The sequence below is a fragment of the Trachurus trachurus genome (genome assembly GCF_905171665.1).
Source record: "Trachurus trachurus genome assembly, chromosome: 6".
Lineage (NCBI taxonomy): Eukaryota > Metazoa > Chordata > Actinopteri > Carangiformes > Carangidae > Trachurus > Trachurus trachurus.
In genome coordinates this window covers 11,528,190-11,556,080 of record NC_139897.1, presented here as the reverse complement: position 1 = coordinate 11,556,080, position 27,891 = coordinate 11,528,190, and the positions used below count along the sequence as shown (strand labels likewise).

The 27,891-nt window shown below is 41.3% G+C and overlaps 2 protein-coding genes across 2 annotated transcripts; both read right to left on the bottom strand.

Moving 5' to 3' along the window:
• Positions 1–42: 42 nt before the first annotated feature.
• Positions 43–11,406, bottom strand: myo5c (myosin VC; the record flags this gene model as incomplete). The annotated part of the gene is made up of 40 exons (XM_083973052.1): positions 43–195; positions 279–359; positions 447–621; positions 698–983; positions 1,082–1,232; positions 1,328–1,417; positions 1,718–1,872; positions 2,055–2,153; positions 2,529–2,613; positions 2,706–2,874; positions 2,958–3,021; positions 3,109–3,202; positions 3,306–3,486; positions 3,606–3,686; positions 3,778–3,841; positions 3,927–4,201; positions 4,307–4,370; positions 4,458–4,551; positions 4,677–4,841; positions 4,929–5,075; positions 5,182–5,347; positions 6,074–6,285; positions 6,390–6,501; positions 7,076–7,162; positions 7,283–7,380; positions 7,513–7,644; positions 7,781–7,864; positions 8,009–8,131; positions 8,231–8,371; positions 8,468–8,549; positions 8,651–8,916; positions 9,024–9,130; positions 9,220–9,327; positions 9,517–9,598; positions 9,682–9,825; positions 10,122–10,278; positions 10,358–10,502; positions 10,600–10,771; positions 10,894–11,004; positions 11,380–11,406. 40 exons carry the CDS (start codon positions 11,404–11,406, stop codon positions 43–45), a joined length of 5,229 nt encoding a protein of 1,742 aa, XP_083829178.1.
• Positions 11,407–13,398: 1,992 nt separating this feature from the next.
• Positions 13,399–27,891, bottom strand: LOC310987132 (unconventional myosin-Va-like; the record flags this gene model as incomplete). The annotated part of the gene is made up of 40 exons (XM_083973308.1): positions 13,399–13,551; positions 13,660–13,740; positions 13,832–14,006; positions 14,724–15,006; positions 15,095–15,245; positions 15,342–15,431; positions 15,535–15,689; positions 15,805–15,945; positions 16,042–16,135; positions 16,460–16,658; positions 16,742–16,816; positions 16,988–17,058; positions 17,194–17,421; positions 17,626–17,682; positions 17,820–17,954; positions 19,185–19,298; positions 19,507–19,649; positions 19,738–19,831; positions 20,168–20,416; positions 20,569–20,808; positions 21,589–21,745; positions 21,840–22,051; positions 22,170–22,278; positions 22,393–22,479; positions 22,586–22,683; positions 22,910–23,035; positions 23,284–23,367; positions 23,755–23,880; positions 24,025–24,165; positions 24,247–24,328; positions 24,419–24,684; positions 24,870–24,976; positions 25,118–25,225; positions 25,351–25,432; positions 25,786–25,929; positions 26,014–26,170; positions 26,273–26,417; positions 26,600–26,771; positions 27,365–27,475; positions 27,865–27,891. 40 exons carry the CDS (start codon positions 27,889–27,891, stop codon positions 13,399–13,401), a joined length of 5,469 nt encoding a protein of 1,822 aa, XP_083829434.1.

Sequence of the window (27,891 nt, the reverse complement as noted above, 5' to 3'; positions counted from 1 at the left end):
CTCAGTCAAGTGTACTGAATGAAAGGTCAAACGCTGACTGGGTCAGATCCTGGTCAGAAAGCCCAGATGAAGACTGCTCGGGACCTGCAGCTGCTCCAGAGCCTGTGAGGACGGGCAGAAAGGAAACGTGACCTGGAAACGATAATCTGTGTCCAGCATCAGCTGCGTGCCACCTTCACGATCTTGTAGTAGTGACTGAAATAAGAGCAGGACATGTTACTAAGTGAAGTGAAAAAAAAGGCTCATGGCATTTAAATCTGAAAATCGACAGAGCTCACCTGAACTTTGCGGACAAATGATGACGTCACCCTTTTCTCAAAATCATCAATGGGTGTATATGAGTTCAAAATCTTGACAATCTATAAAAACAATACGTTTTGTTTTGATGATAGTGATGATGGAGTTTTTAATATCAAAATGTGTGTATGTTAGTGAACAGGTAGTACCTGAACAGGGTTGAGTTCAGTGCACGTCTCACTGATCTCCTTGGCGTCGTCATCTGTGGACTTGTTGACTTGCAGCAGCCAGGCGGCCTGGGACAGTGGCTTCAGGGTGTCGATGGCATTAGAGCTCTGCAGTTCCTTCTCCTTCAGCCACTCCTCCAGGTAACTGATGTTACACCTACAGGAACAAAGACACTATGAAACTGAACTTTTTTCTGTCTGTTATTGATATAACACAAAAAACAAAGCCAGACCTGATTTGCATTCCCTTCCTGCAGGAACACATATCTTTGCGTAGCATCATGTTGTTGAGGGTGGTCGCGCCCACCAAGAAGAACAGTTGTTTGACAACCTGTTTGATGAGGCCCTGCTCCATGCCATGCTGGGTCATGGTGGAGTGCAAAACACTGAGCTTCTGAATGATGGAGGAGATGGTGTAGGTCTCTAAGTCATCGTAGATGCTGTTGGAGCGTTTCCTGAAGCCCGTCGGCTTCATGCTAGAAATCCCCTGCAAACTCTCATGCTCCAACATACCAGGCACTGTAGGTCAAGACAGTAAAGAAGCACAATTGAAGATGATTATAAAGGTTAACCACTAACACAATCTGTACATGGTAATAATAGACTGTGGAAAATACCAATGGCAGGAGTGAGATCCTTTTCCATGATGCTGATAAACTGATGGTAGATGTGGATGGCCAGGTCGCTGAGAATCTGTCTGTGTTCTGACAAATCGAAGTTCTGCAAGCAGTTCTTTGTCTGACGGGGAGTATTTTGTCTCATGAACTCCTTTTGTGAACAGGCAGAAAAAGAAAAGAACATCAAATATGCCCTGCAACTGAGTATAAGAAAGTAAAAGCAAATGAAACAGAGGAAATCCCAACCTCCTCCCCACTGTACTGCTTCAGACAGTTGAGCAGCTGATACACGTTTGAGAGCCAGAAGGACAACAGCTCAAAGTCTTTGTGGTGACTCTGAAAAACAAAAATGGCAGATGTGTATTTTTTTTTATTCTTATTATAGTATAATATATAATAAAAGTTATATAACATTTCTTATCATTTAGAGATGTTACTTTTTATCTTATTAATGCAACTTGTTAAGTTTTTTTCAGATCAACAATATGTCAAAATCAAATAACAAGGGCAAACTAAACTGGTGTCATAATATTACACAACATTAGATATGGTCATGACTGATGTATAATAATAATTTATAATATTTACTTTTCACTTCATGCCGATAAGGTCTGATAGGTCTATAACTAATCTTACCATGATGACTTTTTTGACAGCATTTATGACTGAACTCATAAGAGACTTGAGTTTGGCTTCATCACTCAGGTAGTCAGCATGACGGATACACATGAAGAGGATGTAGGCAGGCAGACCTGGGATCAGGTTGACCACCACACCCCTGGGCTTCAGGTCTGTGGGCAGATTGTGACATGTTTGAAAGAGATATGTATTTAAATCGTATTATATTTGTCTGCTCATGTCTGATCAAACTCATAAAGGATCCAGTCTACACCAGCAATGGGAGAAAAGTGACAAATCACACTCGCAAAATTAATGTGACCACATAATACAGTATAATAAAAACTTAGATTACCCAGAACGATGTTTTGAATCAGCCTATGTTCGTCCTCTCTCTTGTACTCCAACATGCCGAGGAAATCTTTAGGAATCGCAGGCGCAGGCGTTTGCTTGGCTATGTGAGAAACAACAAGGTGAATACGATGTTTGATTCATTAGACCAGTGGTTCCCAACCTTTTTTGGCTCGTGACCCCATTTTGACATCACAAATTCCTGGCGACCCCGTTGTCAATCAAGATGTGTCAGCTCAGATATTTTTATATATGCTGCATTTTATTTGAACTTGATTTATATTCGAGAAAGTGAAAGTATCCACACAAGTTTCTGAACATCAAAGCCGGAAGCCGGTTTTGCTCTTCCGGTGGACTTGTATCTTTACGTTTCCATGGTTTCAGTAGTTGTCATAGTTGCAGTAAACGCATGGATCTATTAACGCTGGCTTTTAAGACACTGCATTAGACAATCAACAACTACAAACCACAACACTACCTTTCTGTGATGTCTCCAGGCTCTTAATGCGATTCTGAAGTTTCTTTATTAATCTGTCTTTCTGGTCGAGCTGCTCTTCAAAGTCCTAGAAGAAAACACAAAACTGTCCCCATTAAATTCAAGATATGCATTACCGCACTCATACTGTGGCCCTCAACCTTTCATATCTCCACATACCATGTTCTCAGCAGTCAACCGTGACGTCTCCTCTCTCAGTTTGCTCTTGGCTTCGCTCTGCATCAGTTGCAGTCTTTTCAAGTGATCAGTCTCCTCTTCCAGCTCCTCTACTTGGCCCAGCAGCTCCCTCTTCACCTCCTCCAGCTCTTCAGCTTTCTCCTCAAAGTGCCTGTAAAGCGGCAAAAATCAGACGGCCTCAGAGATGACGTCCCATCTTTAATCAAGAAACAGACTTCAGTCTGAGTGTATTACCTGCGCTGTGAGCTCTCCTCTTCAATTTTTATTTGAAGAATGTTGGTGATCTCCTCGGTTTTCTCTTTAGGTTGGAAAATAAAATAAAAAGAAGACGTAAAACACTGATCTAAAAAAAGAACATCTTTGGACAAAATGCACTCGGATCTACCTGCTAGCTCTTGGTTCTGCTCCTCTATATGGATCTCAAGCTCTTGTTTTTGTCTCTGAAGCTCTGAAACCTGCAGTTTCAGCTCTGGTATCATCTGTGGATACATTAAATCGAGGTCAGTATGATCATTGTACGCTCTGCACCTCACCTATGATAAGAAATCAAATGTGAATTCAGTCAATCATCCAGTAACGCACTGAATTCTCACTGCTCAGCCTGGACACTTCTTGGCGAATATCCTCGTTGACGCTACTTTTCTCCTGGAACAGGCTTTGCAGCTTGTTGTTCTCATTTTTAAGGTGGTCCACTTTCAACTGCAAGCCCTCCAGCTGGGTCTCATAGCTTTCCTTTTGCTCCCTCTGGTGGTTTTCCAGGATTCTGCCATCAGAGGAGGAGCCATGTTTAACAGGGTTGACTGCATGCAGTGTTGTATGTCACAACACTCACTAGATATTAAGTGAAAAGGCTGCAGAGGTTAACAGCAAAGACATATAGACCTGGTAGCTTTGTGCAGGCCTTCAAAGGCTGGCAGAAAATCTTCGAGCTCGTAAATCTTCTCAGGGTCATCTGGAGTTAGCCTTCAGAGAAACAGTGTGGGAGGTTACATTTCTAAATGAGGTGTAGAATAACGACATGAGTGAAAGGAAAAAACAAAAAATTCTTGATTACCCTAAAAGAACCTCCTCTTCAACAACACCGCCAACAAGTTGTCTGGTAATCTCGTTCATTTTAGCTGCAGAAAAGTATTCAGGGGGTTACTTCTCCTGTGTGCTATGACGATGTATCATATTTAAAGGGGCTGTCTGTACTGTCTGTACCTCTTGCTTGTTCCGACTGCTGCTTCATCTTTCGGTCCATGTTATTCCTCTGATTCTGCAGGTTGTTCAGATCTCTGCGTAGCTCAGGAATGGCCTTGACGTGTTTGGAGAGCTGGATGACTTGTTCCTGCAGGTCGGAGTTCACCTGACCTTCCTCCTCTATCTTCCTCTGCAGACTCACTCGCTCCTCTTTCAGTCTCTTGATCTCCTCTTTCAGAATCTGAACCTCCTTCTCATGGTCCTGTCTCTGGATCTCAATGTTGTTCTCTGCGATCCTGCCAAGAGTATGTAAGGTCATCACTAATGTGAATAATCAAACAAGCCCAAATTTGTAGTGGTTGAATGAAAAGAAAAAAAGATGGCACATTTTTGTGACGTACTTTCTGAGCCTCGCTTCATTTTCTTTCTCATCCAGAAGGTTCCTTTTTATTTGATCAAAGCTCTCTGCAAGTGTTTAAAACAGGTCATTAAAATGATTATTGCTCGTATTGTAGAAGAAGAAGCAAAGCCAGGAAACTTTACTCCTATTACCTTTGGTCTCTTTGGTGGAAGCTTTAAACTGTTTCTCCAGGTTCTGCTTTTCCTGGGTCAGTACTTCCATCTCCTTTTGAATCTGTTCAATTTTCTAGAGTGCGAGTGGAAATATTTGTTTATTTTTTTTAGAGGCTTACAATGTTTAAAGCAGCAAACAAAAAGCTGCTGAAACACAAACAACTGATTTGAATGTTTAGCAGGAACTTCAAGACTGACCAGAGAAGCATCCTCTTTCACTTTCTTCTCCCTCACTTCCAGAGTTGCCCTCTGGCTGCTTGACTTTTCCAGCTGTGCCTCCAGGCCCTGAAGTCTCTCCACACTTTGAGAGTGGGTGTTTGCCAAGCTGGTCAGTCTCTCTACCAACCCACAGTTCTCTTTACTCTGTAAATGGTTACAGGGAGTCATACACGTTATGTCTTCTGCATAAAACCCACAGGTAATATAACTTACTGTAAGTAGCATATTTACCTGCTCTTCAATCTTCTTTCTGAGCTGCTGCACTCTGTACGAAAGCTGAACGTTGATCACCAGCCGACGCATGGTCTGAAAGCGCCGGCGGGCCAGCCATGCTCTGGCGTACTTCTGAAGAACCAGGGCTTTGTGCTCTTTCATCATCTGATAGGTAACGAAGGGATGGCAGGGCATCAATCTCATGTGATGACATTTTGAATTTTCATCATGATAAATAATACGAATATTGAATCAATGATCAGTTTCTCACCTTCTTGTACCGTTTACGAGCTATCCAACCTCGTGTGAAGGCCTGGATGGTGACGGAGGCCAGACGGACCACCTGGTAGATCTGTCTCATGCGGTAACCTCTCCAGTGTCTCTGGATCACCAGCGCTGCCCAGCCCTGCTTCAGTGTTGCAGGATTCACCGTTTTCCTGGAGGTTTACAGCAAGCAGGTGTTTTATTTTTAACCTTCGTCTTGTGTTAGCTTTCTACTGCCATCTACTGTATGGTGTTCGGGTCAGTTTTGACCCGTGTTTTAAATCAGCTGTAAATACACTAAAAACATTTTTTTTCATCCAATCTGTTTTTCTTCTCTTGGTTACATTGTTGGGCTTCCTTATCCATGAAAATTTGGGATTTAATATTTTTTGGTGTGGGCCCCTGGACCTTTTTTGTCACTATACCCCTTGGCTTCAATTGAACCTTCCTCTTGTCAGCTTTATGCTACCATCTGGTGTTCGGGTCAGTTTTGACCCGAGTTTTAAATCAGCTGTAAAACACACTAAAACAACTATTTATCATCCCATTTGTTTCTCATCTCTTGGTTACATTGTTAGGATTCCTTATCTATGAAAAGTTTGGTTTTGCACTTATGATTTCAGTTTAACTGTCATTATTGGTCTTATCGTAATAACCAGGTCAAAGTTGACCCTAACACCACAAATGTCACAGTTTTAACCAGAGCATTTTAAAAATTTGTGAAAATTTTTTTTTTAGTTTAATTTTGTTTATCTGGTGACCCGAACACAAGAAGAAGGTTACATTTTATTTTTCATGTTTGAAATAAATAAATTCATTCATTCATTCATTCAAGTCAGAGTCCTAATTGGTATAACGGAGGATGCGTGACAACAATATTGTTTTTGATTGATTCTAACCGGATTGTCCGCTTCCCACGGATGTACTGTTGGAGGATGATGGCTGCCTCTCTCATCCGCAGGTACTTCCTCCTCTGGCTCCACCCGCGGACGTGTTTCTGGATGGTTACACAGGCTCCACGGAGTCTGTCCAGTCGCAGCTTCTCTAGATAAGCTACCTGACCGGCTCGAAAGAAGATCTTTGTGCGACCAAACTTGTACTGGTTGGGGTCCTGGAGATCAAGGACATGAGGTCAAAGTGATAAACAAAACATGTGGCGTGGAGTAATGCAGGACAATTGCGTGTTAAAAGGCGGAGTTCAAGGACACTGCTAACCTGAATCAACCTCTGCAGCACGTTCTTGCAGGTCTGTTTCTTGTCCGTGATGTCGGCCTCCTGATGTGACATCAGAATACTGTATCGACTGTAAAACTCTATGTATGTCCACCTGCAAGCAAAAAGCATGTTCACTATTAAAGGGATAGTTCGACATTTTGGCAAATTGGCCCATTGCCATAATCCCTATAGTTTTAGGAGTAGGTTTCGTTACCTTTAATTGTCGGTGCAAGCTATTTTTAGAACGGCGGAGCAGAGCCGCGAGCTGCTGAGAGCTACGCTACGGAGGCTCATGGGATTTCTTGGTTTTCCTCATCAAACTCATCAAATACACAATCCAACAACTCCAAAACTGCACATTCATCACGCTATGAGATAATAACGGAACGTTACAAGACAGAGTTGTTTTAGAGGTAAATTCATGCAAAACAGCTGATGCGTGTTCCTGTTGGGGGCAGTTTTTCGGCAAGCAGTCTCTGCATTTACCTCTAAAACAACTCCGTCTCATAACGTTCCGTTATTATCTCATAGCGTGGTGAATGTGCAGGTCACAACTTGTCCACGAGAGCGTTTTGGAGTTGTGGGATTGTGTATTTGATGAATTTGAGGAGGGAAACCAAGAAATCCCATTAGCCAGAATGTGATAATTTAGCTGATAGTGACAGAGTTAGATGTTGGAGAATCACCTGGATGGATAGCTTTGCGCGCTGATACGAATAGTTTCAAGGACTCCGCAGGCTCGCAGCTGCTGCACCACCCTCCTGGAGTCATATCTTAAAAAAACAAGCAAATGTTCACTTAAGCAGAAAAAATACTACTGTATGCAAATGATTCAGTGAATACTTCAAACAATGAGTGTGGAATATTTCAATCATTGCTCCATTAGTACTCACTCAAATGGGAGCTTTTCATCATTTGGCTTAATGCAGCGCACATAGTGCGGGGTGGTAGCATTCAGCGTTTCCATCAGCAAGGACAGGGAGCTGCGAAACTACATTTGGCAACAAAGTTCGTCAGAGAGAACAAATGCGAAATGGGAACTCAGCTGTATCATACACACTTTCAAATACAGGACTGGAGTGTCAATAATCTGCAGGGAGCAGTGAGAGAGTAAACATTTCACCTTATCTCCCACAGAGGTTCTCAGCTGTTTATTGGCTGGTTTCAGCCCCGGCCTGGCAGGCCTCACTTTGACACCTTTACCGGTCACAGTGTTTGGCTCCTCCTCTTGGAAAAAGTTGGCCAGAAAAGGAAGCTGATAACAGTTGAAATCAAGAGAGAGACTGTTAACACCCAGTGCTGCGTAGAACATTTTTACAGCATTTTGGTTTTGTGACCAAAGTGGTGTATTAAACGATTAAAAAGCAAAATTAAACAGGGGCTTTGATTACCTTACTGGTTCTCATAATATCTACCAGTTCTTCATAGAGAGTGTCTCTGTTCTTTTCAAGAAAACCTCTGCACTGATACTCAACCTGGAAAAGGAAATAGAATGACTTAGTTAAAAAGAAGCCTGCTATTAACAATTAATCCAAATCCATTAACTGTTAATAACTGTAAGAGTAATTTTAAAGTTCTACTATGCCCCTGATGGGTTTTCAAGGGTCGTCAGACTCCACCTTGTCGGCAAAGTGTTGTATCACAAAAGCCTCATTTGATAACCTGGGCTTCTCAAACAGAGGGCTGGTGTCCAGGTAGTTGTAGAGTTTCTGCAGCCAGCTTCTGTCGCTGCCCTGAGGAAACTGTGCAGTAAAGAGAAGCATAGAAGAGATGGAGATGTCAAGGAAAAATAAAACTACAGAGCAGAAGATTAAGTCCCAATCACGTCCGTTCAATCTTACCAAACACTCTTCATCCAACAAGTCGAGGATCCCCATCTTTGCTTCAATCAGGTCAATGACCGGCTGGTTGTCATAGAAATCTATGAGCGTCCATGGGATGTCCTCTTTCATGTACTCCTCCTGCTCCAGCTTGAACACATGCTGAAAATAAAAGAGGCACAGCAGCATAATCCTCAGAGATGATAAAGAGTTGCGTCCCAGTGTTCTGCATTGATTTTGGTTTGTGGCGTTGCATACCAAGTTAAACTGCTGCTGAAGCTTTTCATTTGCGTAGTTGATACAAAACTGTTCAAAGCTGTTGATGTCAAATGTTTCAAAGCTGAGGACACAGGACACCAAACAAATGTCAGAACAGTAGGAAAGGAGACATGAATGTACTGTATGAAAAAGCAGGAGGAAAATGTGTTGTTTTTGCATTACCCATAAATGTCCAGAACACCTATGAAAGCGTGTTGCTTTCCTGGGACCTGCAGTGCTGTATTTATCCTGTTAATAATACAGTCAAAGAGATGGGCATAGATCTGCTTGGCTAGGGCATCTCTGGCATTTACTGCCCGCTCCTTGGGCACCGGCTTCACCACCGTCTCAGCCACCAGAACGATCCTCCGATGGCACAGCCAACGCACCAACCCGTCTGCACTCACGCTCAGCAACTCACAGAAAACCTCCAGGTGCGGATCACTGAGCTGAAGGATATAAAAACAGAGTTTTGTCTTTAACCTGGTTAATGTTTGAACCTTCTAATCTTGCACACAAAAAAAGCAATTCAACGCTTCGGGAAGTTGTGACTCACGCTAACTGATGATCTGTCCTCTCCAGAGTTTCTGATCTCCACGTTCCCCAAATGCAGAATAGCTGCTAAAACTCTGAAGACATCAGCCTGAAAATCCTCCCTCAACCCTGGAGATAGAGAGAGAGGGGGAAGGGGGTTAAAGCTCAAACAAAGAGTTACATGAAAAGAAAGTCACTGCGCTCATCGCTCTTCTTACCCAGCAGTGAGAAAGTCCGGCGAGTCTCTTCCATGTCTTTCTTGTCATCTATACCTTCAATAGTGATGTCACCACCCATGCAGGTATACTGGAAGTTATCAGCACTCACTGCAGGTAAAAGGAATACATTGACTGAGTGCACTTGAAATATAATAATCTCCTCATTAATGTTTTTACAACTGTAAGATTTAAACATCTGTTCTAAGTGAATCCGATTGATCATCAATAAAAAAAGCAATAAAACAGTAAAAGCTCCATCTCAAACATGCTGCACCAGCGCTGAGTCCTGACACTCACACAGTCTTAGGTTCTTGAACTCTGGCAGGTGAGCACAGGAACACATCTGGTAGAAAATGTGGTAGTTTCGCTCGTTGTCTGCCTGGATAAGAGAGAAAATCATTATTATGAACGAGATATGAAAACATACCTATCAACAGCAACAGCATCCCCTATCTCACCTACCTGAAAAACGACTCTGGATTTCTCTAAGAGGTAGGTCCTCATGTTCGCTCCGATGATCCGGTACTTCCTATCAAAGCCGATTTCCGTGTATTTCCCAAATCGGCTGCTGTTATCATTCCTGGTGGTCTTTGCATTTCCTATTGCCTGAAACAAGAGCAAGAAAGATTTTATTAGTCATCTTATTTTGATACTTAAATTTGTATTAATATTTTTTGGACAAAAATAACAAAACATAACAACAGCACAGTACAATATAAAAGAAACATCAAAGCCAGTCACTTGACATACTCTAGAACGATACAACATGTAAGGATTTTGGACAGGGGTTTCTGCATTTATTAGTCATCTTAATATAAAAATGGGCTCAAACTAAGGGAAGCTTATATCTTTAGCGTAGTCACCGTGTTAAAACATTGCCAGTGTAGTGGAAAGAACCATACCTCTGTGATTGGATTGGATGCCAGGACTTTGTCTTCAACTCGAGTCTTGCTGCCAGATTTGCTTACAACAGCAAAGTACCTCATAGCATATCGGGCAGACACTGTTTTACCAGCTCCAGATTCCCCACTGACAATGATGGACTGGTTCTTGTGGTTTCTGAGCAAGAAAAAGGTGTGTGAATGCTATTACTAAAATGTATATTGTACTTCATGTGACTATTTGAAGTTTTATTTACCTTGCCATCTGTTTGTAAGCTTCCTCTGCCACTGCAAATATATGAGGGTCCATGTCTCCCATGTTCTGGCCTGAGTAGGCATGAATGATTGCATCTCCATAGATATGCAGCTGTTTGTAGGGATTTACAGCCACCAGTATAATACCTGAAAATGAGGAAACAACACAGGTTGAGGCAAAAGCACAAACGGCCAACAGCCTACACCTCAGGGCTTGGATATTTATTGTTCAGTGCAACTGTACCACAGTAGGTGTAGATGATCTTGGACTCCACAAATCGCACTCTGAGATTGTGTAGAACAGCGGGTTCATGGAGGTAGCTGAGAGCAGTGAGGTCGTTCTCCCCAACCAAGATGTCAGGGTTGCGAAGAGGAGGGAGTTGTGGTTTTGACGGGTCAACGGGGTAGTAGTGCTCCTTTCATGACGACAGGTTATGTAAAAGAGTCAGGTCAGCTGTCGTTTCTCACCATCATAAACTCAACATCATAAACTCACCGCGGCTGCATGTGATGGCTTTATTAGTCACATTGTACTTACTGTGCCATCTTCAAGAAGCAGTTCAAGAACATTATCCCCAAAATGAAAATCTCTCATGATCTCAGCTGATTTCCACACATCTTCTGGATCTGGGATCCACACCCTGTTGTACTGAGGGACGGGAAGTCAAGGGTAACAGGTTAATAAATACCTCACAAAAGAAATTACTTAAAAAAAAAAAAAAGTCAACATCATATGTAAGGAAGTGGCTATGTAAACATGAACACAAAACCATGAGGACCTTTTTTCCCTAAGTTTTAGTGGTATATCCTAATGTCTGTTATAAAATTATTAACATTTACATTAGAATAAGTTAGATAAAAGCAAACAGTTGAGCATTTAGGCTTTAAATTCCTATGGACAGAGCATACTCTACACCCCAACACCTCTCCTTAGCTGTAACAAAGTTCCCATATGTCTCAGTAAGTAGGCTACTGCAGGAAATGTTGAGTCGACTGTGATAACAGCTGGGACATTTTCTCTTACCTCGGTGTACAGCTCCAACACAGCCATGTCCATGCATTAGTCTACTGCTGAAATATTTCTCTGCTATGGTTTTGTTTATCACCTGTTCTACCACTCTGTCTGCCAGGTTACCAATGGATTTCCTCCTCACTCACACAACTATGCCTGGATCCCAGGCCGAAAGTTAAACACAGGTAAATCACTTTCCGGTTGTAAAATTTCAAAATAAATTTAAGTAAATAATCCAAAAACCTGTTTTTTAAGTTTTAAAATATACCCTATTCCTTGAGTATTATTAGTTTTATGTTGTTGCTCTAAATTACATCCACATAACTATTTATTTCCTGCCAATAAATAATTTGTGTATTACTTGTCTTACATGCATTAATTTAAATGGTAGGGTAAATCTCCATCACCATTATTTAAGTCGTGAAGGATAAGCCTAGGTATGTAAAACGTCACTGGAAGAAGGATTATAGTTGAACCATAATACTTTTTTTTTTTTAACCATAATACTTATTGTTAATTTTGCTTTTAACGAATTATAGGCTACTTTTTTATATATACTGTATATATATAATAATGAGTGATAAGTAATAATCACTAGGGGTCATGACAGTAGGCTACTTGTTTATTTTAAATGGGTCGCGAGCCAAAAGGTTGGGAAGCAGAACTGAAGGATAGTTAAACATGCAGAAGCTTTTATTGTGAAAGCCCCGTCACTCAGGTCCTCGGCGTGTCTCGTCTCTTCCTGGATGTCTTGTGCTTGTCGCTCACCTGCTGCGGACTTTGACTACAAGACCCCGCCCTCCCTCCCGTCTTGTGACAGTAGCTCGACAGAGTGGGTGTGTTCGTTTGACCAAGGACTCTGAAAACAAAAGAAACCGGATAGAGTCTCAGCCAGCTCACCATATGTGACCACATCCCAACCACTGCCCGCCACAAGTTGTTAAACAAAAACGATTTTTTTTTAGATTGAAAAGAGTAAATATTTCACCACCTTACACTAACTTGACCCACATAGTCATAAGTAAACACATTACCAGATACTTTGTGTGCACAACTGTGAAGGTAAGCCAGAAAGCATAAATATCAACACTTTTGATTTGATATATTGTGTATTTCACAATCCAGAGCAAGGATGAACACATGAAAAAAATTATAGGATGATTCATCAGCATCATGTTGTGAGTGTGTAAAGTGCAAATAAAACACAGGCAACAGTTACATGTACATGTTTAAATCCCAATGCAATCAGGGATCACCATCTTACTGTTCTCAGGCTTGATTGTTTTAAGTCTTTAGGACATCAAATCATGCTTCAGAATACCTTTATACAACAAAGTTTGTATCTGGCACTTCAAAAAAATAAGTATTGGTGTCAAGATACAAACCCGACTGTAAAAGAAAACCATTGAGCCTGATGGGAAAGAAACATCTCAAACCATCTTACTGAAAAGCCAGCCTTTAATGTGACCAGCAGCATTAACACTGCTTACATGTATATTTTAATTACTCTCTGTTCCTTCACGTTGTCCTGACATAAATACCATCACTTGAAGTTATGAGTTATAGAAATATGAAGAAACATTTAAGTTACAAATATAAAAACAGCTCTCCTGAATTGTATCTCAAGACATGTTCAACAGTTAAATATGTGTGTTTAGTTGAATGGTTACATTTTACAAGTCTTATGATTGTCCATTTCTTTCAAATGGTTCATCCCCTGAAATCTCTGAAATTCATGGTTACAAGTTGTGTGCTGTGAAATTTTGTGGTTATAGTAAAACAGAAGAGAAAAGCATACCCGTGAATTCACACCGTAGTATCAGCAAAACACTAGATGTGACAAGAGATGACATTTTAGGATATTTATGGTTCATACAGTTATTGCTCTTTGGCTATACAGTGCTGAAAAGTAAACAACCTATCCTTATTACTGCAATAACCAGAGAGACTGATTACTACGAAAGGTAGAAACTTTGGTGGAAGACAGTCTTAGTTGTTACATCCGGTAAACCGAACTCAGAGGTCACTGGTCTAGATGCGTGTGACGAAGCTCAGATTGAGGCTAGCAGGGATCTGGATGGTCTCCAGGGCGACAGAGGAGGACGTGAAGGGGAGGGTGATGGAGAAGATCTTCTTGGTGTCCATCATCAAAGCAGACGACTCAACTCTGTCTTTCAAAAAGTTCTGAAATATAAAATAAAAAAGACATGTGATAAATCAAGTCCATCGGTCTTAGCTACTGAACTGAGTGGGAACAGACAAATATCTTACTAAAACTTTCCAGCTACTCACTTGAATGGTTGCAATGAAAGTGGTTGATACTCGTTCTTCAAATTCGATCACTGGTGTGTACAGGTTCAAGATTTTTATGATCTGCCAAAAACACAAAACGTTATCAATAATCAACACTCACAACATATTTTGACTACACTTTTTGCAGACTGGACCTTTACTGATAACAGACCTGTGCTGAGTTGAGTGCTGAGCACATGGTGCAGATAGCTTGGGCGTCTGCCTCCGTCTTCTTCTTGATCTGCAGGAGCTGTGCAGCCTGGACCAGCGGCTCCAGAATCTCCTTGGCGCCACAGTCGGCCAGCTCCTTCTCCGCCAGCCACTCCTCCAACTGCCAGACATTGTACCTGAAGCCAGACACACACAAAGATAAAGTGAGGTCTAAGATGAAGCCCTATCTTTGCAAACTCCTGGGACCTCAAACATTTTGATAAAAGTGAAAGTGGTTCAGATTCTCACTTACAAAAATACAAAAAGCTAATTATTATCATCACACAGAGGCCCATTAATGACCTGACAGACAAACAACTGTATCTTTTCATGCAGGAACACATTGTTCTGGGTCAGTAAAGGCAGCAATAACAATGAATTGAAGACAAAGTGAAGTGAAAGTGAATTTCGAAAGTCACCTCAAAATATGTGTGTGGTTTTATGTGTGGTTTTATGTGTGATGTTGCTCTGTTGTTGCTCTACTGCTCACGGTTTCCAGGAAATCTAGTATGCATTTACATGTTCTATTTTGAATTATAGCACCCTCATTAGAGCAAACAACTCTTTAACTGTAGTTATGTATATGTGTACGAAGTGAAAAAAAAAGGAAAACTAATAATTCTGTAAAGAAGATCTATGGTATTTTAAAGTTTCAAATCTGATCTGTAATTACAGCATTTTCAACATGGAAGTCATATTAAACTTACCCGATTCTTACATATTTTGAATCAGACACAGCAATGACAGTTTTGGATCACCTGAAAAAGCTTGATTAAAACAAAAAACAACAATCTCCAATCTATATTCCCTATCCCCTCTAATTCAATTACATAAAATAAACTCTCTTGCCGTACCTGATCTGCAGGCCTTTACTCCAGGAGCACATGTCCTTCCGTAGCAGCAGGTGGTTTATGGTAACCGCACAGATGATGTAAAACAGCTGCTTTACCACTTGCTTTATAACCTCTGGGTCCATCCCATGCTGACTCATGGTGGTGTGGAAGAGCCCAAGACGCTGAATGAGGACTTCCACTGTAACAGCTCCCTCCTCTGGGAAACTGGTGCTTCTCTTCCTCAGGCCTGTCGGTTTGGACCCGAGTACTCCCTGGATGGTCTCATGCTCCAGCATGCTCGCCACTATGTACAACACAGACAATTAAACAAAACCAACACAATTTATATATTTCTATGTTTTGTTTTGATGATATAAAGTTTATGTTCTCACCTATGAGGGGCTGCAGGGTTTCCTCCATGCATTTGATGAGCTGACGATAGATCTGGATGGCCAGGTCACCAAAAACCTGCTCGTACTCTGACAGTCCGAAGTTGGTCAGGCACTGCTCATTCTGCTTCAGAGTGTTGTGCTTTGTGAAGTCCTACAATAGGCACAGGGTTTACAGACATCCAGGGTTATTTCAGGGACATGTCCAGCTGTAAACATGACTCTTACATCAAAACCATCTAAAGCTTACCTCATCTCCACTGTACTGGTTCATACAGTGCTTTAACCGGCATGTGTTGGCCAACCAGAAAGATACTACTTCAAAATCATTTCCTTTTCTCTGAAAAAACAAAACAAAACAAACAATCATCGTAAAAACGAGTTCAAGATAAAGACAAGTTCCATTATTTAAACATATAGTTTTATATAGTTATACACTGCACCTTAATGACCCCTTTGATGCAGAGGATGGTGGAGTTTAGCAGAGAACTGGCTCTCTCATCATCATTCACGCTGTCTGCATATCGTAAACACATGAAGAGGATGTAGGCTGGAAGCCCGGGAATCAAGCTGACTGCTACACCACGAGGCTTCAGATCTGACAACAACATCAGAACATTTTGATGACCAACGTCAGTAATAATAAAAGAAACCATAAGCATGTAATTCTGAAACTGTGAAGAAAATGATTCGATTGAACAGGTTTTACATACCTAGGATCAGATTCTTCACCAGGTGGCTCTCGTCGCCCTTATTGTACTCCAACATGCCCTGGTACTCTTTCTCTTTGCGGGTGATGTGAGCTCCTCTGGCAGGCGAGGTCATGGCGGCCGTATTGTTTTGCTGAGTGCTCGCTGAAAACAGGAAGGAAACATTATGGACAATGACAGGTTTGATGCGGTGCTAACTTCATCTGGAAAATACACGAACTGTCAGTGGCATGTCATTACCTTCAAGATCACCAACTTTTTTCATGTAAGCTTTCAGTTGCTTTTTCAACTTTCGAATGGTTTTTTCCTGTTTTTCCCGCTGCTCCATGAGTTCCTAAAATTATTCAAACAGATCAGTGTGAGGGAGAACAACATTTTCAGGTATGGTCTTCAAGTCTGATTTTTAAAACATCAGTTAACAGAGACATGTCCAAAATTGTTATTGGGCAGTAGAAACACTTAATAAGCATATTTACAACACTTTTTAATTACTCTGTGGATTTTCTACTTAATTCTTCATATGCCAGTCTTTGCTGATAAAAACAGCACTTTTACATTATTTGAAAAAGCTAACTAAAAGACAATAATCTTTAAAAAAGGAACAGATCCTGAGTCACCTAACTGTCTATTTATAAGGTATTCTGCAGAGTGGACCCACCAGGTTGTCATTTGTGAGTCGTGAAATCTCATGCTTCATGCACGCGTCAATTCGTGCATCTTCAGGTAGATGGAGGCTCTGAGCCAACAGCTTCTGCTGCTGCTCCTTTTCATTCTTTAACTTGTTCATGTCATCGAGCAGCTTCCTACACTTCTCATCATGGTCACGCTCCTGCTCTCGCATCTGCAGCTCCAGGAGCCTGGAGGACAGGAAGAGGAGAGAATAACACATGCATGAAAAAGCCTAAATGCACTGACTAACAGCAGAGTATGACTTGATTACCTGTTTGTCTCTTTCAAGCCTTCATAGGCCAGCCACAGCTCTCCATCTTCATTCAAAGTATGGATGTTAGGAGATCTGAGGAGGAGCATCAAGAAATTGAGAAGTTGACACATGTTCCAATATCATCCCAGTATCAAAGTATGATGGTAAAACACTTGACAGTATGACCTAGATTTATTAATCACTATATTACTTCATACTACTTTCAGTATTTCCCAGGATGGGTTTATGTAGAGATGGCCTTACCTGTCACCATCTTGGTGAAATGAGGGAATTTCACTGAGCTCTAATTTTACACTTCCTCCCAGTGCAGTGTCCTAGAGGCCAGTACAAATGTAATCAATCATTCATTATTAATGTCAGATGTAGATTTCGTTAATCAAAATACTGAATATTATTTTTTTTAAAGCAAACCAGAGTACTGTAATAACAAACGTAATTTACTCAGTCACCTTATGTTTAAGAGCTTCTTGGCGGACCATATGTGATCGGAGGAGCAGCACCTCCTCTTTTCGCATATCCAGCTCCTCGTTGGAGGAGCTGAGTTGATCTAGCAGTATGTCGTAGGGCAGAGTGCCGGGAGCAGGAGGCATCATTTCAGCATTCTCATTGGTCAGAGACTTTCGGAGCTCGTTTAGATCCTGCTTCAGCTTCTTGTTCTCAGACTCCAATTCTTGCCGCTGCATTAAGACATTTAGAGAGATATATATAAAAAATCAAAAGTCTACAAATAAGTTTTTGTCTCCATTCACCTTTCAGTTTTAACATAAAGATTAGTTGTTATAGCAGCCGTTCTCAGTAACAGTTATGGGGTGAAGGCTTATTTTTGGGATGTCAAAATAGATCTAGCTTGAATCCCAATACGTGATGCAATGAAGTCATACCTTCAGTGTTTCCAAATCCAGTTCTGTTCTTCCTACAGTTTTCTGCTCCTCCACCTCCTTTTTTGGAGAAACAATGTATACATATCATATCAACTATTGAACCACAATTATTATAATCAATATTGTAAAAGAACTATAGACAGTTAAAGAAAAACTGAATAAACCAAAAATATAACTGGTGTTTAAGTGCATACTTTTGCCTTTTCCTGTCGAGCTTCTTCCTTCTTATCCAGCTGCTCCCAGAGTGAATGTTTGTCCTGCTCCAGTTCCTTCACTTTTCTTTGGAGCTTCAGAAGGACAGACACATCCACCGCGGACTGGGTCTCATCCTAACATAACACAGCAAGCATTGACCGAGCATTGAGTCTCCACAACTTAACTAGAATGCTGCACTAATAGGATTATAACACAGTCAGGGCCAGAAAAATCTTCCCACAGCTGTTCCAAGCAATGAGTGTCCCTGTAAGTACACTGCAAATTTATCAACACAAATACAACATGCACATCAAGAATTCCATCTATTTTCCGTCGACTGATGCGGAGCACTAATAGATCCATCTTATCAGAAATCTAACTATTAAAGCAAGCATGTGAATACAAGGCATTGGGAAAATCTAACAGCCACGTAGCCACGTTTGCATTTTTTCTACAATCTGATTATAATCATTCTGATTGGAAATTCCAACTTCACTGTTTACATGGACGCGAAATAAAGTGATCTGATTGAAACGTGCGTGTACATGCATCAAGCAGTTAATCAGAATAAATTCACTCACAAATTTGCTCCTTCGCTCGCCCCTCTCCCCATGCTGACCTTCTCTCTCATATGTGCTTGTCGCCTATCCTCTGATCAAAATGGACCTGTCAAGTGCTGCAAACGTTTCTTTTGTTTCTGGTTTTCTCTTTAATTAAGCTGCATGCACAGCAGTTTATACTTCTCCTTCCATCTATGCGAGGGGGTTGCTCACATACAGTAACAACAACGGTTAATTTTGTGCCCCTTCCACCAGCAAAAACCAGGAGCCCTTGGACGAAGGTCAGGAGCATAGACTACTTCAATCAGATTAGCCCTTAACATGGATCTTGATCCGAAAATAGACCAGCATAAAACACCCACCTTGATCTAAAAGAAATTTCTTTCAGAACGAGGCCATTCAGAGTAAAATTTTCCAATCGACGTGTGTACATGACGCAGTTTTATTTGGATCAGCATTTATCCCTATTTTATTCCGATTAGTTGTGTCCATGTAAACATGGCTAGTGCTGTTGTTAACATTACAACATTACAACTTACAACAGTTGCTTAAGTCTGTAGATTAACGCTAATTTTTAAAAAACCATAATAAACATTTTTTCCACCATGAGAAGTTAAGAATTCCTTGTACTTGTCGGGGTTCATACGACACAGCTGCTGTTACTTGTCAATATATGAAAAATACAACTGGGTAGCACCCACCTCTAAAACTACATGAGGTAATTAGTTCATACTCACAAAGTGATACTATTATGTACTTTGTTGACAATTCTGCACCATGATATTGTGTGGTTTAGTACATTACCTCTGTTTGTACAGAGCTGTCTTCTCCGTCAGTAGAGCCCAAGCTCTGACTGAACTCAGATGAGTTACTGCTGTAGTTGGAGTCCGACCTCTTGTGACCAGGTTTGCTTGAACTCTGGTTAGGGGTCAAACAGCCAAAACAAAACATGTTAAAGATGAATTAGAATCTTGTATCATGATGTGAAACACTTTTTGAATGCAAGAAATGCCTTAGATCTGTTGTTTGTCAAAACATTTTGAAATCAACCTGTCATTTACATCTATAAATCAAGATGTATCAAATGACTGAAATCTATGAATGGAGTCAAAGTAAAGTTTCTCACGATGCCGAGATTCATCTGTTCTTTCAAGTCTTTATGCTGCTCCTCCAGATGCAGGTGTTCACTCAGAAGACTTTGGTAGCGAGAGCGTTCTTCACCCAAATTCTTCTCCAGCTGTTTTGTACTCTCAATGTTGGTTTTAATCTCTGAAACACAACAGTTTACTTTATTCATTATTTTCTGACTTTCGCTGTTATTGTTATCTGTGATGGTATAAGGTGAACTGCTAAGCACCTGTCAACTGTTTGGCTTGTTCAAGGATGAGGGTGTTCAGTTCATCTTTCTCGCTGTTCAGAAAGCTGTTCTTCGTGTTTAGTTCTTCTAACATCTGATTGTGAGAGAGAAAAAATCATGTGTGATCAGTCTAAATTCCCATTCATCATGGCTCTTCAAGTTCTTGCATTTCTTTAAGAGTTTTTATGACTTGCAGCCTACTATCATCCCACATAGGCCACCACAGATGATTTTGTAGGAGCCTAAGACCAAAATGGAAAACCAATTCATTCCTTCCATTGCTGAGAGATACTGAATGGACTGACCTCACTGCTTCTCCAACAATACTATGTGATAAATCCTACTTATTATCAGAAATTACTGTAGAAAGTCACGTGAAGCTGCCATACAGTTACATAGATGGACTCAGATGACCGTGTGGTAGGCCTACCTGTTGTGTGTGCTCCTTGTAGATCTTTGTCTGCTCCTCCAGTTCGTCTTTCTCTCTGCGGGTGTTCTCCAACTCGTGCTGAAGGAAGGTGAGCTGCTCCAGTAGAGAAGGAAATCTTTCTGCTTTGGCTCTGGCTTCCTGTTCTGATCTACGGAGGTTTTCAGTTTCTTTGCTCTGTCTCTCTCTCTCCATAGCCTTGGTCTTCTCCACAGCACTCAGCTTCTCACTGAGCCCTCTGTTTTCTTTTTGCTGCAGGCAAAGAAACACACACATGCTGTGCATGTGATATAACTCCCAATGACGCAATGTTGCTCTAGCTACATATTTAGTAATGGTTGTTTTTCGAGAATAAACAACTATCAACTTTCAAAACCAGACGTCCATATTGTCACAATAATCACCTGCTCATTTATCTTATGCTGCAACTGCAGAATCTTGTTCTCCATGCCGACGTTGAGCTTCTTGAAGTGCTCCACAGAGCGTGCCTCCACTTTCAGCTTCTTTAGTTCCTTCTTGGCCTTCATACGACGTACACAGCTCTGCAGCAGGACGATAGCTGCCATTGTGCGTCGGTAATGTTGTCTGGCCAGCCAGCCTCTCACCAGCTTCTGTATGACCACAGCCTTTTGCTCAAACACCAACTGTGGAAAAAGACAAATATATTATATCAAGTTTATAAATGACATGAAAAACCTGACTGGAAGGGTGTGTAAAACAAAAAAAAGTGATCTGTACATCCAGGGGGGTATGCACTCAACTTGATAGTAAGATATTTCTCCATAATGCATAAGTTATTGTCTGTATTATATCTGCTGCCAGATAATTTCACACTTTCAGACAAAAAAGTTCTAATGTGCCATGGTGAATTTATTATTGCAGTGTATGTGAATGACATCAGGGGACAGGAAGTAAATTAGTAAATTACAGTTGTTGCCTAACAATGCTGTGGTGTGCTGACATGTCAATGAGGTCAACAAATTCACTATGAACACTGTCAATGTCTATTCACATGACTTGATGACTAAGAGTCCTACACAACAATCAAGGCTTAGAACTCCAAAACAATCTTATGTGCTCAGTGTCCTGCTGCTAGAAACCTTTACTATCGCGACAATGTTAATACCGGAACCTGGCACACATGGACTTCCTTTGAGCAGGGAACTCTTCCTGTTATTCTTGGAGGCGCTTGTTAAATCCAGCTATGGTTATTGCAATAATCAACAATCTGTTCTGTTCCAATGTGGATTGAGTAGATGCCTTTAAAGCCCATTCAAAACACGAGACAACCTCAAAGATGCAGAGTGGGGAAATTAAAATCAAGCCCGATGTTGATATACCCTTCTGGAAATACAACTTTGTCTACAAAATCTTTCAGTAAATGAAACTAAAGGTCTCAAAAATGTTATCAAGATGGACAGTACCTTATAATAGTGCTGTCTAGCCATGTAGGCCCTCCAGAGACACTGGATGGTGATGGCTGCAGAGCGTTGCCTCTTGTAACGTCTCCTATTTACCCACATACGCACGTTCCGCTGAATGACGACAGCAGCTCTGGTTCTTCGGAGGAACTTAACATAACTGACATTAAAAAAAAAAAACATGTAAGAAATATGGCAGTGAAATTCCCAGTTTCCCTATACCTCTTATTCTGCCATTTAACATCTCCACTCACCAGCGTGCCTGGTGGCCCCGCACATGTCTCTGAATGGTGATGGAAGATTCCTTCATCCTCAGGTACTTCTTGCGGGCCAACCAGCAGCGGATCGTCTTCTGAATGCGGACACAAGCCATCCGCAGCTTGTCGGAGCGCAGCTTCTCCAGGTACGCCACCTGACCAGCCCTGAAGAAGATCTTGTTTTTGCCAAACTGATACTTATCTTGGTCCTTAAGACAAAAACAAAACATAGAGGCATTAGGCATAGACAATATGTCATATTTTAGAAAACTGTGGTTTATTTTTATCATTACATTGTGCAAATGCCTTTACACAATTCAGACACACCTCTATAAGCTTTTCCAAGACATTTCTGCATGTGTGCTTTCGATCAGAGAGAATATCCTTTTGCTTCATCAGGACCCGATAACGACTAAAGAATTCTTGATAGGTCCATCTGCAATGTTGATATAAATAAGACGAATTTCATATATCATTTTAGATCAAATTATAGCATATAATTATGTGTACAGCTGCACGTGGCCCTGTGTTGATCAGCTGTTGTTGCTACCTTGACGGGAATCCTGCTGCTGAGATACGGATCGTCTCAAGGACCCCACATGCCCGAAGCTGCTGCACTGCCCTCACAGGGTCCAACCTTTATAAAAAATAACATACATGTTCAGAAATTTGTGGACAACTTTTTGATCTGTGCTTCCTGCTGAAAAATGTACTAAAATGAAAACGGAAACTATCATCCTCACATGAATGGAGCTTTATTGTCATTTGGCTTGATGCAGCGTACGTAGTGAGGAGTCGTAGCGTTTAATGTGTCCATCAGCAAATGCAGCGACTGTCGAAACTGAGTAACAGAGCAAAACCACAACCACGATAAGCAAATATACATACATATGTTAACAATTCATGTTTTGACTTCATTAATTATTCATTATTGGTTGCTATTTATCCCTTTCAACAAAACTGTTATTAATCTTTCCAAAAGTTTTACATTATTGATATTGGATACTCTACCCATATGAGGAACTACCACCACCAAATGCAGCGTTTTCTTCTTGTTATGCTCTCACCTGGTGTCCCACAGTCTTCTTGTTATCCCTCTGACTCGGACCAGTCCTTCCACTGATGCCACTCGGTTTGTTAGTGGAACTTGTTGCTTTCTGATCATCCTCAAACAGCTTCAGTAGCAAGTCAAACTGAAAAGACCAATTTTTCAATACAAATACGTTATTGTACAGCAGAGGGCAGCGTTTTCCACCTAAGATTCAACAGTAGGCGTATTTCCTTTAATAGTTATGGTTGAACAATTCTAGGGTGTGTGCCTGGAGGCTTACAACACAAATATACTTAAGAGTTTAATTTGCATTTGGCTACATGACAGCTAAAGAGGTGGTGACATTAAATGACTTAAACTTGTGTGGGAACAACTGTTAAACTGTTTCACCTTGCTCTTTTTCAGAACATTTATCTGCTCCTCATTGACTGTGTCCTTGTTTTTCTCCAGGAAGCCTGCACACTGGTACTCCACCTAGGCACAAAGGACCAGGTCACAGAGTGTTCTTTGACGAAAAGGGTAAAGGTCACATTTATCATACAGGGTATGAAGATATTATTAGTCCCAGTTAAAAGGACAGGCAGAGAATTCTGACTTTTCAGACTAACTACATTTTCACACTTCACTGTTGGTTCTCTTTACAAGAAAACATTAGTAATCCATTCCTCCCTCCATTTTCCACACTGCTTGTTCTGTGCTAACAGGCATCTGGAGCCTGTCCCAACACACTGTGGAAACAAACCTGAACACTGGGAGGAAATCCATGCAGATACACGCAGAGCATGTAACCTCCACACAGATGTAATTCCACCTCAGCAATCAGCATGACACACAACTGTGGTTAACTGGGAAATTAGGTACCTTGTCTGCAAAGTGGTGGATGATGAAAGCTCGATTTGATAACCTGGGTTTGTCAAAGTGAGCGTTCTGCTTCAACAGGGTGTTGTATAGTTTCTGGGCCCATGTGTCATCCGAGCCTTTGGGCATCTGTGGAAAGAGGAAGAGCTGACACATTAGTTAGTCATCATGGCGTTACTCATAACCTCTAAACATAGTGTGGTGGACATTCCTCGAGTGGAAAGCAGCTGAATGTACCTTAAGTTAAAAAAAAAGGGAAAACTGGCATTTTACCCTGCATTCCTCATCCAGAAGGTCGAGGACACCCAGCTTGGCCTCGATGAGATTAATGCATGGCTGGTTGTCATAGAAGTCAATCAGCGTCCAAGGGATGGCCTCTTTCATGTACTCCTCTTGCTCCAGTTTGAAGACGTGCTGGAGGGCGAGACAGCTCAAAATGATTTATGTTCACATTTTGGCCTGAAAATGACATGTTCAGCAGGAAAAGACACATACCAGGTTGAACTGTTGTTGAAGCTTCTCATTTGCATAATTGATGCAAAACTGTTCAAAGCTGTTGACATCAAAAGTCTCAAACCTGGAGAAAAATCCATGTTTACATGAAAGCACGTCTGGTCATCAAGGGAAGATAAATTGAGAAACCACAAACCAGCAGGAGACCGCTTACCCGTAAATGTCCAGCACACCAATGAATGAGTGTTGTTTCTTTGTAGTTTTTAAGGCGTTATTGATACAGCCCACAGTCCAGCTAAAGAGCCTGGCGTAGATGTGTTTAGCCAGAGCATCTCGGCCATTGACCGCATTCATTTTGGGGACGGGCTTCACAAAGGTCTCTGTGGCTGTCTGGAGTTTCCTGTGACATAACCAGTGGGCCATTTCTTCACATGACACCCCCATCAGCTCACAAAACACCACCAGGTGGACATTATCTGGCTGAAAATACATCAACAATAATGATATTACGCAAGAAGAAATTCTACACACCCTTGATTCAACACTCGGACGTATGGATAACCAAACACATGGGGCAAAAATGCATAAGAATAAATTCATCAAAATTAAAAGGGTCAGGGTAATACTGGGCTCTCTCGTTCAATCCATGGGTGGTCAGTGTTTACCGAGATGCTGCTTCTGTCTGCTGATTGTTCTTTCACCTCCACATTGCTGAGGTGGAGAATGGCGGCCAGGATTTGGTAAATTTCCATTTGAACATTGTCACAGATTCCTGCAGTGAAACAGAACAATAAAATAACAAATTATAATCATTCAGGTCAGTTAATCTAGCAACAACGACATATGTGGATAGTATTGTCAATTCAACATGTGCTGAAAAAGCTAAATGAATTTAAGTTCAACTAACACTCACCTAACAGCGAGAAAGCCTTCCTGGTACTGCGCAGCTCTTTGGCATCATCCACTCCATCTATGACTGGGCTCTGACCTTGGTTGGTGCAGTGGAAGTCATCTGCACAACCTTCATTAATGGATAGAACATGATTAAATACAAAATATTGCACAAACACATGCTACCTGGTACAACTGCTATTGCAACTCTTTCTTTCTAAATCATGATAAATAAATATTCAGAGACTCACATACCTAACTTGAAGGGTTTGAACTCTGGTAAATGTGAAGAGGCACACAGCTGATAGAATATATGGTAGTTTCTTTCTGCATTGGCCTACAAAAAGGGTAAACACATGTAAACTTAAATGGCAATCTGTTTTAACTACGGATGAATACACGGAGAGTAAGTGCTTTGCAAAACTGCGATCATTACATTTTGTTATGAAAACAGTCACTTCTTTAACAAAATGTAAAATATTGCCATCTCTGTGAGTCGATGGCCAGGCAGACTAAACTGTGGGTTGTTTATGTAGTTTGTTTACATGCTGCTGAGATATACTTAGCAATGTATTAAATGTTTTAAATCAATTCACTGCATAGAAGACAGCGAGATGGGAACGGCCACTGTCAGACACTGAGGGCAGTCACCTAAGGACATGCATGTTAAATCCATATCAATGAAATTACCTGAAACACGACTCTTGACTTTTCCAGTAAGTAGGTTCTCATGTTAGCCCCAATTATACCATGCTTCTTGTCAAAGCCAATCTGAATGTACTTCCCAAAGCGACTGCTGTTGTCATTCCTTGTTGTCTTGGCATTCCCAAGGGCCTGCATGAAACATATACGTATATATATCAATAATCTTTATCAAGTTATGATTCTGTCCCATTTCCCTGCATTGGCAAATGTTACCTCCATGATGGGGCTGGAGGCGAGGACTCGCTCCTCAACATTGGCCTCACCAGAGGAGGAGCTTACTGTGGCAAAGTAACGCATGGCATACTTGGCAGAGACGGTTTTGCCGGCCCCGGACTCACCACTCACTATGATGGACTGGTTTCTTTCATCCCTGCATGGAAATGTGATACAGTTCAGACATGAACTCAAACAACTTTACCATGGAAAAAAGTGAATATTTGCTCAAACACTTAAAAATGTTAAGTGTCAAAACCTGGCCATGTATTTATACGCTTCCTCTGCCACTGCAAAAATATGGGGATCCATGTCCCCCATGTTCTGCCCTCTGTAGGCATTGATGATGTCAGCCTCGTAGATAGACAGAGCCTCGTAGGGATTGATGGCGACCAGGACAATTCCTGATTTCCACAAGGAGAACAATTATCAGTTAGACTCTACTCTGTTATACAGTTTAGTGTCTGCAGCTTTAAGAGCAGTAATCAGCATAATATACTGTAGATTATGTCAGATGAACAGTGAACAGAGCTCCAAAGTCTACAGTGACAGTGATAGTGTGAGTCAAAGGAGAACAGCTCATTACCACAGTACGTGTAAATCAGCTTGGAGTCGATAAAGCGCACTTTAAGGTTGTGTAGCACTGCTGGCTCATGGAGGTAGCTGAGAGATGTGAGATCATTTTCCCCTACCAGGATGTTGGGGTTTCTTAAAGGTGGCAGTTTGTTGGTTTTAGGGTCTATTTTATATTCCTCTTCCTAGAAATAGAAAAGAAGTTAGCTTTGTGTAGATACAATATTAGTCTGGACACCTTACGGTACTGTCATTTTGGAAAAACATACCAAGGGAGCATAACCAATGGAAAAGTAAAAACAAATGGCAACACACAAAAATATTACCTTCAGCTGTCCATCATGTAAAAAGGTATATCAACCACTGTGCTTGCCTTGTTCAAGTTCACTCATGATAATGCTTTGGCCTCATTTCCATAGCTGCTGTGCATGCCCAAACAAGACATCACAGCTGCGGGTAGCAACAGCACTGAGTTTATTAAACCACAGGTTCGTAGGCTACTCTTTCATGCAACAATCTACTTATTAAATAGGCTTTTTTTTAAATCTTAAAACTTCTACAAACAGAGGCACACAAAGTTTTTCTTGCCTGGGAAATCTATTTGCTTTTGCACATCAAAGCTGCCCACAGCATAGAGATTTATGAGGCTCCCATTGCCAGTGTTCTTGCAGAGAAATGTGGTCATGGCACAGAACATCACACACCCATTTCCACCTCAGTGCCTATTTGTATGTGTGTGTGTGTGTGTGTGTGTGTGTGTGTTATTTCCCAGCCTCACCGTGCCATCCTCCAGCTGCAGGGACAGCTTCAGGTCGCCAGCACTGTAATCTTTGATAAGCTCTGCTGACTTCCACACTTCTGCTGCATCTGGCAGCCATACACGGGCATACTGATGGACAGAGGGGGGGAAACCGGGTCAGAGCCGTTCAACCACTGCACTGTCTCACACACTGAAGCACAAAAACAGCAGCGGCATCATGTACCTAAGAAATATGGTATGCTAACTTGAAGTCACCAGACAGCGGTCATGCGTGTAATGTGGATGGATATGGAACATTTTTAAGTGGCAGACCCATAGAGGGGAAAACTAAAAAAAACAAAAAACAAAAAAAGTTTTAACAAACTCCAAAAGTTGTTCAGTGGACACCTGTGAGTAATTAGCGCCACTCTTAATGAATACAATTATCGATAAGGTAACCAAGTTACCGTTAGCTTCAGGAAACCGTTGAATGGACGAAGCACCCAGTCCAACAAAGTGAAGTAAATACACCTAGTTACCTTGGAGTAGAGCTCAGAGGCTGCCAT